The sequence below is a fragment of the Dasypus novemcinctus genome, chromosome 3 (assembly GCF_030445035.2).
Source record: "Dasypus novemcinctus isolate mDasNov1 chromosome 3, mDasNov1.1.hap2, whole genome shotgun sequence".
In the NCBI taxonomy this organism is placed as follows: Eukaryota; Metazoa; Chordata; class Mammalia; order Cingulata; family Dasypodidae; genus Dasypus; species Dasypus novemcinctus.
In genome coordinates this window covers 15,730,541-15,746,094 of record NC_080675.1, presented here as the reverse complement: position 1 = coordinate 15,746,094, position 15,554 = coordinate 15,730,541, and the positions used below count along the sequence as shown (strand labels likewise).

The following is a 15,554-nucleotide window of genomic DNA, read 5'->3' as shown; positions in this document are numbered from 1 at the left end:
TAGGACTTGTCCTACAGGCAGAAGCAACTTGGGGACATCTAAAGGAGTGTAAGAAACAATTACATCAGGGTAGCCTGAGGCAAAGGATTAGCTGCTTTAGGAAATACAACATAGCATGGGGGGGGGAGGGGAAGGGCAAGAAGAGAGGATATATTTCATAGAGGGTAGAGGGGTATTGGAATTCCTATAAATGGGGGGATTCCTAAGGCCAGGAGCAAGCCCAAGCTCAGGACAAGATATAGGCTCAGAAAAGACAGGTTTTTTCTTGATCGGAGGTCACGACAAGGCTGAAGAGCTAAAGAAGGCTTTAACTATGAAGGGTTTTGCATGTCTCCCAAGAGTTTGAATTTTATCCTTAAGGAAGGGACCACAGTCCCTGCTATTTCCACTAAACATATTTTGGTGAATGACTAACAGACTGCCTCATGTCAAGTTCTCACTTTAGGGTTTTTATACTTACTATTCCCTCTGTCTGGACATGCTTTATTGAAACCATTCCTTCAAGACATTCAAGTTTCTGTTCAAATTTCACTTCCTTGGAGAGACTTGCTATAATCACCCTATCTAAAACAGAACATTAGCTTCATTTTACTCTCCATTTCCCTTACCCCACTTCAATTTCAACAAGCACTTATTACTGTCTAAAATCATATTATGTATTTTTAAATTATTATTTATAGTCTATCTCCCCAAAAGAATGTTCAGCTACATGAGGGTAGGGACTTTATTTTTATTTATCTTGTTCACTATGGAATTCTCACTATCTGAATAAGCAAGATATATAGGAAGTGCTCGACAGATATTTGTTGAATGAATGAATGGAAGAACGAATGAATGAATGAATGAGTCATCAAGTACTAACTCCTTTAACCACCCACCCAAAACAGCCACATATATTTCTGGGTTTTCTTAATAGGAAAGATGAATACTCTCTTGGCTACTAAGAGGATTCTTGGAATTTGGTCCTTTTGTCTTAATAGATGTTCATTTCACTGTTTTCTAGCTTCTACTGTTGTAGAAGTGAAATCGAATATCAGTGAAGTATATTTTGCTTTTGCTCTTTTGTTTGGAAGCTTGCAATATTTTCCCTTTAATCTCCTTGGGTCTTTCTTAATTTCAGCTTAATTTTCTTCTATTATTTGTGTTATTATTGCCTCTCTTATCTGTTCCTTTTTTACTCCTTGTGTAGATTCTATCATTCACCTCTGTCACCTCTACCATTCACCTCTATCATCTGGATCTCTCCTTAAGGGCTCGTTTTTACCCTCTTGATTACTATCTAATTTTTACTGGGTACATTGAAAAGTTTATTCCTTTTGATCTTTTGTTTACTAACCTGAATCTAAACAGTAGCCATTCTGTCCTTCAGTTAATCTATCTATTATTTAATTGCAATGTTTGGTATTTGGTCCCACAATATTTTCATGCTGTACTTGAAATTCCTTACAGGCATTGACTGTCTTCTTTTCTATCAGTAACAGCATAGTAGGTGCTTATTTAATATTTGTTAAATGATTGAACTAATTACATTTTGTTGTTCTTGCTCAGTTGTTGCCTTCTCCGCCAGCGGCTCTAGTGTATGATCTGTATTAATGATGTTTTTCTCTCAGGACGTTGGGCTACTAAGATGTTTTGGAGACAGGATGTTGGGCTACTAAGATGTTTTGGTTTTTGGAGAACCTCAAACTGTGGCAATACTGGAGTAGTAGAAGGCAAAGTGGCCTCTACCCCACTGGGTTGCCATTGTCTTACTTAGAATGCTTGCGGCTCCCCTTCAACATGCCACCTCAGCAGACAAAGGGAGTGTGCATCCCTCCTAGTAGGGCTTCTCCCTGGAGGACCGACACTCAGTGTGGCTGATAGAAACCTTCTCTGGGAGTTCAAAGGGCTCTGGAAGCCAAGCTCTCTCCAGGGTCCCCTGCATTCCAATCTCTTACCCGTGAGAGAGGAAATACACACCAGGTCTCCTCAGTGGGATCCCTTACAGCTTGAGACTTCACCTGATTTCAGAGACTTAACGGATGCAGGTAAAGTAGAGGTGGAAATTCATGGCCATTGAGGAGAAGAGAGCACAATTCAGGTCATAATCTTCCCAGAATTTCCTCCTCCCTTTATTTGACAACTTTTGTGTGATTCTGTTTTGTGTATATCTGCTGTAATTAGCATAGATCTAGATTTTGTTTAATTTTCTATATCCATTTACCTTTATTGTAATTGCTGATATATTTGGATTTATTTCTACCATCTTACTTTATAGTGTATTTTCCATCCTTTTGTCTGTACATGTTTCCCTCCTTTCTTGCTTTTTGTGGAACTGAGAGATTATTCTTTAATCCTTTTTCCCTCCTCTGATAGTTTGGAAGCTTTAGGTATATTTCTTTTTTTTAGTAATTAGTTTTTAATTTTTAACATACATTTTGAATTACATACATTTTTTCCTTATGAATTCTAAAGTTATTCACCATATCAATCCTCTTCCCAAACAAGGATCTTAAAATACTTTGATTATCCACTGCAAAGTATCTCCATTCCTCCCTGTTATATTGTCTAGGATTTTAGTTCCATCCAATTGTTTAAGACAAAATTTATAACTGTCATTATTTATGCCAAGTCCATTCCTTCAACAAATACTTACTAAGTACCCACCTTGTGTCAGCACAATCCTAGACAGTGGGATTCAGTAGTGACAGCACAGACAAGATTCCTGCTCTCATACAATTTAGGGCTTACATTCTAGCTATCATTGAGGTCATCCCACTCCTTCATGGGTTTGTGGGTGGTAAACTCACTTAATCTCTATATATGTGAAAATTTCTTTTCCCTCATTCTTGTACGATATAGTTCAGCTAGCTTTGGAATTCCACTTTGGCAGTTATCACTCTCTATTCTTTCTAATGTAAATCAATTTTGCCTATTTACCTTCATTTTTCCTCTAATTAGTACATTAAGTCAGTTCTATTTGCATTCTGAGAAATAAATGGTCCCTCCTCCTAGAATGTATGAGTGTATGTACATTTGCATTTATCAAGATGGAATGGGGAGAGGACACAGCAAAAATATGGGAATGCTCATAATTTTGTTGTTTTCATGCTGAAGCAGGCTTATATGCTAATGGAAATGCCCTTCTGCATCACAAAACTTGATTTTGTAACAGAGAGAGGAGATAACCAATAGAACAAAATATCCAAAAGGGTCAGAAGCAGATATGTTAAATCAGATAGCACTTTCATGCAAATTAGAAAAAAGCATTCATTTTTGTGGTGACGTGAAGACTTAACACCAGGGTCCATGGCTACGGAGTAAATAGTTAGCCAGCTTTCACACCCCACTCTCTTCAACTGGTTGCCCTTGTACAGAACACAACCTGAACAATCAGAACAATCCTGGACAGAAGGCACTGGGCCCAGAGCATATGAGGAAGGGATGGGAATTGTTCTGAGTTGAGGAGGGGTACTTCTTTTATTGACACAGAAGAGAAGATCATTGTTTTACAGTTGCTGGAAAAATTCTTTTTGCCTTAGTTTAAAATTTAAATGATATTATTATTTAAATATATACTGTGAATTATTGTCTTGCATTTCATCTCTTAAGTCACCAAGTAAGCACCTACCTTCTAACCAACCCTTTGAAATTTAAAGTTTCTTACCCTTTCAAAACCACAAAAGTCTGCCCTCGAAAACTGGAAGAAAATAAAGAAAATTTTATTTTTCCTTGCATATCAGAAGGAATAATAAAACTTAACAATTCCCATCATACCAAAGGAAATTTTGTTTTTATATCACAGTAGTTAGAATTGTCAAACACAAAATAGTTAACGCAATATCCTCTTATTTGTCCCTCAGCCTTTGCCTTGTCTCACATTTTATTTATTTAAACCTTAGCTTTATTCCAGAGAGGATTTGAAGTCAAAACCACACCTATTAGTGATTCAAATAGCGAAGTTACAGAAGTATTCAGGAAGACACTAAGTCTGCTGACCACTTTTCCTTTGTCACTTTCTTTCTTCTGCCCAGCCCAGTAAAGTGCTGAGATCAAGACCTCATGGTGTACAGCCTATGTCCACATCTCTGTGTTTTTAAAGGTCAGTATAATCTTGCTAGTTTCTTCAACTCTCTACTTTAGAAATTATGTGATAAGCAAAACAAAGGGCAGATATGTTGTCTGAGCAACAGATGGTACTTTCTCGTAAAGGGTGAGGAGGGAAGGAAGGCACTGGACCCTCATCTACCTGAAGAAAGATGCTGGTTACCATGGATAAGAAATATCTGTCTCTCAACCTATGTAATTGCCCCTTCTATACCTCCTCTCATCTTTTTTCCCCTAATGCTCCTAAATCCTTGTACGTGTCTTATTTCTATTATGGCAATTTTTTGAGATATAATTATTAACACATTTAATAACTTCTTGTTATACATATCGTGTATTCTCACCCAAACCTATAGTCCCCTTGTCTCAATCCCAACACTTATTTTTATCTTTTGTTATTTTGTAATATTCTGTCTATCTTTGTAATTACCTTAAAATATTTTTGGGAATATGTAGAGCTATACATAAATACATACGTACATGCAAAAATATTTTCTACAAACATGTATTTTTAAATGTATTATAATTTGTGTAGTAACAACACTAGCATAACTTCCAAATTATATATACAACTCTATAAAGCAAAAAAAAAAAAGAAGAATTGTATCATGCCTTTATATTTTGTAAGAGGAAGAAGCATTTCAATTCTAAGATGTACCAAACATAACTCAAATATCAAATATTTCTTCTAGATATCACAGAAAAATATTTAAGGTTAATTATTCATTCTAAAGAAATGCACATACCCTTAAGTCTGAGGCTGATGGATAACGAAGATCTCCACTTACAAAAAGACCCAAAGAGGTGAGGATAACTAAGAAATGATTTGTTAAAACCAGATCCACCACTGAAAGCCCTGTTATTTCTAAAGGAAAAAAAAATCATACCATGGGTTAAAAAGGAAGAAAAAACTGAGCTTCTCAACAAAGTAAAGATATTTCATAATATTTATCAAGTAATTAACATAAATGAAATGCTGACGTCGAAGACACAGCTAGAAGAATTACCTTCTTCAAGTTGAGAATAGATGCTATCTGTCATGTTATACCATATGGTATCTTTATATTTCCAAAATCCAGAAAAACTTAGACCTAGATAAACACCTAACATGAAAGAAAAGGACAATTAAAGCTATTTGATTTACGAAGTTATTAATTCAGTTCTCTGGCGTTAGGTCTGTAGGGGCACAATCGTGCCTCTGCTCTATCTTTCAGCCTGTGCATTGCCTCCCCCACCTCCCCTCCCCTCAGTCTGAATCTCACTTCCTCAGGCATTGAAAAGATGAAGTAACTTCGGGTTACAACACAGGATCTTAGCCAACCATCTAATTGACCTGTAAGAAAAATACAGTGCTATTAAGTCCTTAACTGTATTAATCCTGTCTATGAAAATATCTTCCAAGCTGTATGTAATTATTCAAGTAGTTTCTTTTATATCTTCCTAAAAAAACAGATGTTATAAAAAAATCAAAAGAAGAAAATTAATGATTATAGCTGCTGAGCATGATATCACATGACCAAATCTCTTCAAAGTTTAGAAATATTGCACGGAGATGTAAGCAGTAAATAAGTGCTTTATTTTGTTTAATGTTTTAGATTAAAATTAAGTTACAAGCCATTCTCTATGGAAAACTGACTTTACTTGTATCCTAGGATTACAGAAGCTGATATACAATTTTAAGACAAAGGATCTATTTTTAATTTTAGAAATACAGGTGCATTTACTATCACTAGATGGTAGGGCCACATTTATAAATGTATGACAGTTTCTGGTTCTGCTTTTCAAAAATTGAATAATATACTGCATATGTGAACCCAAGAGTGTGAAGTGTGTCTAAAAAGCTCTCTTTCATCTTTTTTAATGAGGAAAGAGGGAGTGTATTAGTCAGGGTTCTCGAGAACCCACAGGAGATAGTATGAGATTTACAAAATTGCCTCCCACCACTGTGGGGACGCACAAGTCCAAATTCCATAGGACAGGCTGCAAACCAGGGACTCTGAGGAAGGTCCTTGATGAGTTTCCCAGGAGACACTGGTTGTCCAAAGTAGATTTGGGAATTATCTCTCTGAAGGCTGAAATCACTTCTTTTAAGGCCTTCAACTGATTGGATAAGAAGTCACTTACTGTTGATGGTAGTCTCCTCAGTTGATTGTAGATACAACCAGCCATCTATGCAATCAACTCCCTGGTGATTGAAGTTCATGAAATGCCCTTGAATTACAATGATCTTAGTGCTTCCTTGACAAAACAACTGGGCACCATTACCTGGCTGAGTTGACACATCTGTCTAACAATCACAGTCTATCCTTTGTCAAATTCGCAGCCATTTACTTAATATTAAACCATACTTGGTCTTCAGGTAAAAACAACAACAGATATATATGTGTGCATGTGTATATATATATGTACATATATATTTCTATTTCTATATTCTAATAACAGTCAATTGTCCTGTGTACAACCAGAATCACATTAAATCCCTCCAGAATGGGATACAAGTCCTTGGGTAATATTCACTTTTAAACTTGGCATCCTTAAATACTATGACATGAAACTAATACAACTTATGTCCTATGATAAGGGGAAAGTTTAGGGAAGAAAACAAAGATATTCATTTTAAGTACATATACAAACATACTCATGACAAAAACGGGGAAAATATTCATGACAATTATAGTCCTTGTTTCTGTAACTGGTCATGAGGTTGAAGTTCATATTTATTACTACCTTCTTCCACTACCCACTTCAAGTTCTCATTACTCTCAGCAAGCACCTCAGCAGGCTGTGGTTCTTTGCCTGGTGGGGTGACCCAAACTTTCATTCCTGGAGATTCTGGGCCCTTGTTGGTCTTGCCTGGATTGAGTTGTTGCAATTTTCCATTGACTTTAATCTCAGGGCATGGTAGTACTAAAAGACAGCCTAAAGGATCTCCTGTATTCCAGGCAAACTCTCCTTTATCTCCATTGTGTACATGCAGTCCTATTTCCCCTTCATAGTCAGGATAAAACACCCCAGCCAGTATAATAATTCCCTTCTTTGTCTGTTGATTCAGAGGCATGAGGCACCCAAAGTGGCCAGGTGGCAGTCTTAACTCCCAGTTCAATTGAATCGTTGTGTTCCCTGGTGGAAGCACTCCTCCTTTTGTAACAAAGACAGGTAGACCAGCAGAGCTTAAGGTTGCAGGGACAGAAAGCAAAAATTTTCCTAGTGGATCACTAGGGGTAATAGTGAGTGGTGCCACTCCCAATTCCACCCCCTTGATTCCTGGACTTGTGAATCCTGGCTATGGGAGAAACAGCACCATAGAGTGGGTATTGATTTAGAGCATACACAGCCTCCTGGAGAATATTGCCCGGGCCCTCCAAGGTATTGCCACCTAGTTGGCACTGTAACTGAGTCTTCAGAAGGCCATTCTATCAATTCAGCTGCTTCAGGATAATGGGGAACATGGTAAGACCAGTGAAGTCCATGAGTGTGTGCCCATTCCCAAATATCATTTGCTGTGAGGTGGGTTCCTTGATCAGAGGCAAGGCTGTGTGGAATACCATGGTGGTGGATAAGACATTTGGTAAGTCCACAGATGGTAGTTTTGGAAGAAGCATTATGTGCAGGGAAGGCAAACCCATAACCAGAGTTATGTGTCTATTCCAATTAGAACAAATCATTGCCCCTTCCATGATGGAAGTGGTGCAATGTAATCAATCTGCCACCAGGTAGCAGGCTGATCACATTGGGGAATGGTGCCATATGGTGGGGGGTGAGGGGGGCTAGGCATGGGTGTCTGCTGCAGGCAGACTGGGCACTCAGCAGTGGCTGTAGCCAAGTCAGCCTTGGTGAGCAGAAGCCCATGTTGCTGAGCCCATGCATAACCTCCATATGTACCATCTTGGTCACTTTGTTCATGAGCCCATTGGGTAATGACAGGAGTGGCTAGGGAAAGAGCCTGAGTGCTATCCACAGAGCAGGTCACCTTATTTACCTGATTATTAAACTCTTCCTCTGCTGAAGTCACCCTCTGGCGAGCATTAATGTGGGACACAAATATTTTCAGAGTTTTTGCCCACTCAGAAAGGTCTATCCACATACCTCTTCCCCAGACCTCTTTGTTATCAATTCTCAAATCATGTTCAAGTCCCCGAGCATCCAGTCACACCACTGACAATAGCACATGAATCAGTGTACAAATACACTTCTGGCTATTTCTCCTTTCAAGCAAAATGAATAAACAGGTGGACTGCCCTAAGTTCTGCCTACTGGGAAGATTTCCCCTCAAAACTGTCCTTCAGGGACCTCCCAGAAAGGAACACTTTTGGGTGGTACCTGCATATCATGCAGAACCATCTGTAAACCAGGCCTAAGTTTTCTCTTCCTCAGTCAACTGACTGTAAGGAATTCCCCAAGAGGCCATAGCTGTGGAGTGGGAAAGAGAAGGTAATGTGGTAGGAGTCATGACCATGGGTATTTGGGCCACTTCCTCATGTAGCTTACTTGTGCCTTCAGGACCCACTTGAGCCTTGTCTTGTATATGCCATTTCTGCTTTAGGATGGAGTGCTGCTGTGCTCACCCAGCTTTATGGTTTGATGGATCAGACAATACCCAGTTCATGATAGGTAACTCAGGTCTCATTATAACCTGGTGGCCCATGGTTAAGTATTTAGTATCTACTAAGGCCCAGTAGCAGGCCAAAAGCTGTTTCTCCAAAGGAGAGTCATTATCTGCAGAGGATGGCAGAGCTTTGCTCCAAAATCCTAAGGGTTTGTGCTGTGTTTCTCCTATACCGGCCAGATGGCATCTCTATTTGCCACTGACACTTCCAGCACCATTGGATCTGCTGGATCATATAGCCCAAGTGGCATTGCATCTTGCACAGCAGCCTGGATCTCAGAGCTCCTCTTTTTCTGGTCTCCACTCAAAACTCTGGGTCTAAACACTGTCTCAAGATAATTCAGACTCTTTTGATTGCTACTTTGTGGCAGCCATGCCCATCTTGTCTTGGGGATTAAGTGGTGTTAGTTGGCTTCTGCCAACTGGGATCCAATCATACCCACAGTGACTAAGGATTCTAGTTCCATGACAGCAGTTCCTACAGTAACATCTGACCTGAAGAGCAACCACGGAGTTTTTCAAGAAAGATTGAGTTAGTCTCACAAATTTATTCCTCACAGTCCTGGAAATAGGTGTGCCCTTTGAACTTCCTGGGGTGGGTGGTAGGTTTTAAATTGTGAATCCATTCTAGCATTCCAATCTCTCTAAGCCTTTGGATACTTTCGTCTACAGTATACTAAGGTAAAACAAACAGTTCAACCTCAGGCATTATAGGCCATCTTTTGGTCTGTGTTTCAGCCAGCCATCTGGATAAACTGTTAGAGCCCTTTCTAAGCCTTTGAGCTACAGCATTGAATGCAGAATCTCTGTTTAGTGAACCTATATCAAGAAATTCAGATTGATCCAACTTTATATTCCTTCCATACCCTTAATATCCATTCGATACACATATTCCCCTGATTTCTGTCTATACAAATCAGAAAACTCAAGCAATTCTTTTAGAGTGTAGTGTTCTTTCTCATTGGTAATACTTAATACTTCACCTTTGGGGGCTTGTTGTGACTTTAGTCTAGTTATAGTTCTAGAAGAAAAGAGGGGTGGTGGGGATGGGTGAGGAGAAGAATTAGAAGTGTCTTGCAAGCCAATTACCTCAGGGTATTCCCTTGCAGTCATTTGGTGAGACAAAATTAATCTCTTCAGGAGGGGTTGGATGGCAGATTCCTCAAGGCAGGGTAGAGGTTGGATGATGGTTTCCTCAGGGCAGGGAGGAGGTCAAGACTCCTTGGGACAGGCTGGTGACTGGATAGTGCAAGCTTGAGATTGAGTGGCACCCATCTCAGGGCAGAGAGGAGCTCTGGACTCCTTGGGGCAGGCTAGAGGTTGGATGATGTGAACTTGACATTGGGCGGTCTCCTCAGAGCAGACCATTACAGGTTTATATGGCAAAGTCTCAGCAGAATTTAGAATTTCAATTTTCCTCTGATATCATCATCAACCCATATGTCTCCATCCCGATCCTCAGGGTTCCACTCCTTTCCAATCAATGTCCTCACTTTAATAGCAGACACTTTGAAAGGTTGAGATTTTAGTTTCTGTTATAACTCTGCTACTTGTACAATGAGACTCTGAGTCTGGTTTTCAGAGATCTCAACTCTGCAGCTGTACAAAGCAAGATTTTCTTTCAGAGTACACATAGAAACCACATTTGAATGCAGTGCTTAGGTTGCAAATTTGAAGACTTCAGCTCGTCCCTTTCTTTTGTAACTGTATCCAGAATATTTAGGAATAGCCAGCCAACATCATTATACCTTTTAATGCCATAAAACTCTGTTAAGGTGTTAAAAACACTCTCACCCAGATCCTTGCCTCTAATAATCATGGAAGTAGTTGCATCCAATGGTGATATTTTGCATATCTCTATTGCCAGCTCATGTCATGGACTGTCAGTGGCCTCTTATTGTTGGAAACAGAGTCATTAGTTCCCTTGAATCTAATCAGAACAGAAAGCAATTGGAAAAATCCCAGAATGAATTCAGAAATCCCATTTTTAAAATTCCTTTTCTTAAAAACCGTCCTGGTAACAAGCTGTATTAGTCAGGGTTCTCTAAGGAAACCAAATCTACAGGAGACATCTGTAAACAGTATGAGATTTTATAAAATTGTCTCCCACCCCCGTAGAATGTACAAGTCCAAATTCCTTAGGACAGGTTGCAAACTAGGGACTCCAATAAAGGTCCTTGATGAATTTCCCAGGAGACACTGGCTATTCAAAGTAGAGAAGGGAATTCTCTCTCCAAATGCTAAAATCACTTCCCCTTTTAAGGCCTTCAACTGATTGGATGAGATGTCACTCATTGTTGATGGCAATCTCCTCAGTTGATTGTAGACACAACCAGCCATCTATGCAATCAACTCACTGGTGATTAAAGTTCATGAAATGCCCTTGTATTATAATTAGCCCAGTGCTTGCTTGACCAAACAATTGGGAGCCATTATCTAGCTGAGTTGATACATGAGCCAAATCATCACAGGGAGAAAATTGGATTGTTATTGCTAGAGTTAGGGAATCTGATCATGATGAAAAGTTACAAAGAAACAGCAGGTAGTTCTATTTTGCTCTGTTTTATTGATGTTAATCTGAGAAGTCTCAGTTTGAAAACGTCAGATCATAACCCCAGATCCCAGCACTCCCATCGACCAAAGTTCCTTTGTAATGAAGCTGTTGGATACTGACCACAGCCTCTTCCCTGGGTTCACTAAGAAACACCAGACAGGGACATCTCCAAGTGTTAGCTTGGCACTGCTGGAGCTTGATGGAGGAGAGGCAGCTGAGTATAACATTTATTGAGTGTCTATTTTTTGTCATTGTGCTGAGTATTAGGGATAAAATGATAAGGAAGAAGTGGCAAGTTTCCTGTACTCTTGGAATTTAGAGTTTTAAATATAAAACTCATTATAAACAAATATGAAATTTCAACTGTTACAGGTGCTCCTAACTAAAGGTACATGGAGTTATGAAAGTCCATAAGAGAGCAATTCACCCTAGTCAGATACGTTAGAAAAAGCTTCTTTAAGGAAATGCCACTTAAGCTGAAATATGGAGGTGAATAAGAATTTCTAAGAAAATCAGGGAGAAAGAACATTCCAGGCAGAGGAAACAGCAAGTGTAAAGAACCTGGGTGGGCAGGAAAATGGCACAGACTAGGGACTAAATGAAGACCAATGGGGGCAGAACACAGAAAGCCAGAGGATGGAGGGGGAGGCAGGCATGGGTCATGCAGAACCTTGAGGACCATGTTAGGGAGTCTTTATCCTAAAAGCAATGAAAAGCTACTTAAAGGTTTTTTTTTAACAGGGGTCTACTTGACTTAGGATGGTTAGGGAAGTCTCCAAAAAGGTGACGTTTAAGCTTAGATATAAATGATGAGAAGGAGACACCCATATAAAGATTGGGGTTCAAGACAGAAAGAACAAAATGCAAAATTCTTGTGGGAATGTGTTTGGCATGTGCAAAGAAATGAAAGATCAGGAAGGGCTGAAGTACAGTGGACAAAGGAATAATAGAGTAAGAGGTCAAAGAAATGAGCAGATCCTATAGGGTTTTGCAGACCATCATAAGGAGTTTGATTTTTATTCCAATGGTCAAGGGAAGTCACTGGACTGTCTGAAGCAAGGAAGTGATAATGATGTGATTTATACTTGAGAAGATCACTCTGGTGGCTATATGGAGGGTGGTACTGGAGCAAAAATAGAAACAAGGAGACTTAAGAGACTGTGACTTGCTCCAGTATAAAAACAATGTTGACATAAGTTTTAACAGAGGAGAGAAGTGGTCACAATGGGGATAGGAGGTAGCACTATTCTGAAATGCTGAGAGAGTAAAAGCACTCAGAAGTCTGTCCCAGATTTTAGTTTTGAGCAATTGGATACTAATTAGTATGAGGAATACTAGGGAAGAACAGATTCGAGACAGAAAGGAATTAAGATTTCTGGATTAGACTTGTTAAATTTGAGATGCTCATTAGACATCAAAAAGAAATGTAAAATAGACCACTGAATACAGGAGTTTGTTTGTTTTTTTTTTATCTCAGAGGAGAGGTCAGCGCCAAAAATACAGACTTGGAAATTATCATCTCAAGGATGGCATTACCACCATGAGACTATATTAAGTCTGCCAGAGAGAGAATGTGTTTAGATAAAGAAAGAGAGTCAGGGACAAAACCTTGGATTCATAAACATTTAAGTGTCGCACAGAAAAGGAGCCAGACTAGAAAACTAAGTAGTGACCAACGAGGTAAAAGAAAAGCAATAGAAGGCAGTGTCAAGAGAGCCAAGAAAAGAAGAGTGGTCAGCTGTATCGAATACTACTGAAAGGGAAATAAAGTGAGAATCAAAAATTGGCCAGTGGAATTGGCAATATGAAGATCATGGGTAATCTTGAAAACTTGCAGTGGATGGTAGAACAAAAGTTTAATTTTTAGTGGAAGGAAGATAAAATAGAAGGTGAAAAAGTAGTGCCATTGACAAAAAAATTCTTTCCATAAATTTTGCTTTGAAGTGGAAGAAAGAAATGGAGGATGAGAGTAAAGTGAGATTAATGGAGGTTTTGCTTAAGATGGGGAATATTTGGGTATGCTCATATGCTAATAGGTATGATCCAGTAAGAAGGCAGAGGGTAATGATGCAGGAGAGAATGGTGAGAATTGTAGGAAAAGTGGCAGGAAGGAATGGGATTCAGAGCACAAGGGTTAGGGTGTTTGATAGAGCAGAAACAGTGCTTACAATGCAACAGGGAAAAAAGCAAAGTATACAAGTTCTAATGAAGATAGGATGGTAAATTTGAAAGTTGAAAAAATGAGGAAGTTTATTGTGATTTTTATTTTCTTCTTGAAGTATTAGACAAAGGCACTTCTGAGAGTGAGAAGGAAAAGAAGGTGATATGGAGTGTTTGAAGAGTGGGAAGAGGTGTAATAAAGTCATTTTAGAGTGGAAGAATAAACATAAGTGGGCACAGTGATAGGATTTCTGGGCAGTGCTGAGTGCCCAGTCAAGATTTTTGATAAGGAATTTAAAGTGAGACTAGTCAGTGTAATTTTAAAGTTATATGAGTATGAAGTGTTTTTCCTAGCAATATTCTGCTCCTCCACGGCAGGAATGGAGGGGGTTTTAACTAGGGTTGGTGTTGTACAGACAAGGCAGAGAGAGAAGGACAAAGAAGTTACAGAATTATTTATAATGATGGGCTATGAAAATTATGGTGAGAGTAGAAGGAATAAGGTTGTTGGGTAGTAAAAAAAAGTGGTAGGGACAATAAATTGAAGACATTTTTGAGTGAGTATTAAAATAGATTGAAAGAATAGGAGGTGGTCAACAGAGTATGAGGAGCTTGTAGTAGAGATTTTGGAGATAACTCTATGAAGAGAGATGATGAGGTCAAGAATGTGACCATAAAAGAAGGGAGAAAGATAATTGAAGGATAGGAGTCCTTGAAACTGAGAAAGCCAAGGTATTAGATGGGTCATCCATATGGATGCTGAAGTCATAAAAAATAGTGACAAAAAGAAAAGTGGAGACAAAGGAAGGAATCCAAAGGCTAACTTCACCAAAGAATGAGTGAAGTGACAAGGAGGTCATTATATGCTGGCCACCAAGAAGGAGCAGAGGAAGGTAAAGTGTGAATTCAAAGGTTTCTGGGGATGACTGATAAAACTGGAATAAGAGGCATGCTGGGATATGTCTTAAGGGTGTCCTGGAGGAAGCAGGTAGGCAATAAGTCCAAACAGGAACACGCAGGGTTACAGTATATCCACACCCACCACTAACTCCATGTGGTATGAAGGCGAGAGGGGATGAACAAGAACCTCCTCAAGCGAACTACTAGCTTAAGCAACTGCACCTTGATACTGTGTGAACCTCTTTTTGTTTCAGTACCATGGTGGCCAGTGGGGTAAAATAAATGTGGTTTCATCTAAATAACTGGCTGCTTAAGCTGTTTCTATTTTAGAATGTTGAGATGGTTGGTGTGATCCCATTTTGCTGAGACTGTGTGGTAGAACCCAGCATGAAGACCTGAGAATGGTTCCTCTTCTGTGGTTCAAGGATCCAATTGGTGGTTGGATAAAGAGGATGGTCCTAGACACCATCTATTGAACAAAGCAAGAAAACGAGCTAAGTTTCCATCTGGGTTGTATAGTGTAGTACGGGGAGAGCAGAAAGGGGAAGGAGAAATATTTATAACTAAACTAATTCATCAAAAGCAATACTAAAGACCAGATGTAACTATGAGACTGTAAGTTACTCAGGAATTCAAAGAAAATCGGGGCAAGTCTATTTACTTATCTCTATAACAATGTACAATTTTAATCTATTACTTTATGATAGGTCATGGTACATGATAGAGCAAGTTCCATTTTTTTTATTCTACTTTAAAATTATGTTGGCTCTTCATGCAAACAAAAATACACTGCTATACTTTTTCCTAGAATTGCATTGAATTGATTGATATATTTGGAGGGAATTAATATTTTTATTATACTAGAAATTTCTGTTCATGAACATGAAATAGCTTACCATTTATTTGGGTCTTTTTTATGGCCTTCATGAGAGTTTTATAATTTCTCCACAACAGGTCTGGCAATTTTTTTTCTTCTTGGTTTATTCCTAGGTATCTTTTGGGCTTGTTAATTTATGAATAGGATTTAAAAATTTATAATTTCAAATTAGTTTTCAAATAACATATTGTTATTAGGACTCACAAACTTGTAGAACTCCCTTATTTGTCTTGATAATTTCCCCACAGATTCTTTTGGATTTTTCATAGATTATAAGTAGTAAAAAGTTTGCTTTTTGTTTTTAAATACTTTTACTTCTTTTTTTTTCCCATTAGATTTGGGGACTAGGACATCATCAATGATTAGAATAA

General features: G+C 38.7%; 1 protein-coding gene and 1 non-coding gene across 2 annotated transcripts in view; both read right to left on the bottom strand.

Moving 5' to 3' along the window:
* Positions 1 to 15,554, bottom strand: part of CATSPERB (cation channel sperm associated auxiliary subunit beta) — a 134,695-nt gene that overhangs the window by 96,062 nt on the left and 23,079 nt on the right. The window contains exons 7-9 of the mRNA XM_058294913.2: positions 5,094 to 5,189; positions 4,833 to 4,951; positions 3,647 to 3,679 (exon numbers count right to left, since the gene is read on the bottom strand). Of these exons, the coding sequence (XP_058150896.2) occupies positions 3,647 to 3,679; positions 4,833 to 4,951; positions 5,094 to 5,189 (248 nt within the window). The remainder of the gene's footprint in view (positions 1 to 3,646; positions 3,680 to 4,832; positions 4,952 to 5,093; positions 5,190 to 15,554) is intronic.
* LOC111759668 (small Cajal body-specific RNA 6) lies at positions 11,276 to 11,518 on the bottom strand. Its single transcript, XR_002793578.2, has one exon. It is a non-coding gene; the product is annotated as a small Cajal body-specific RNA 6 (non-coding RNA).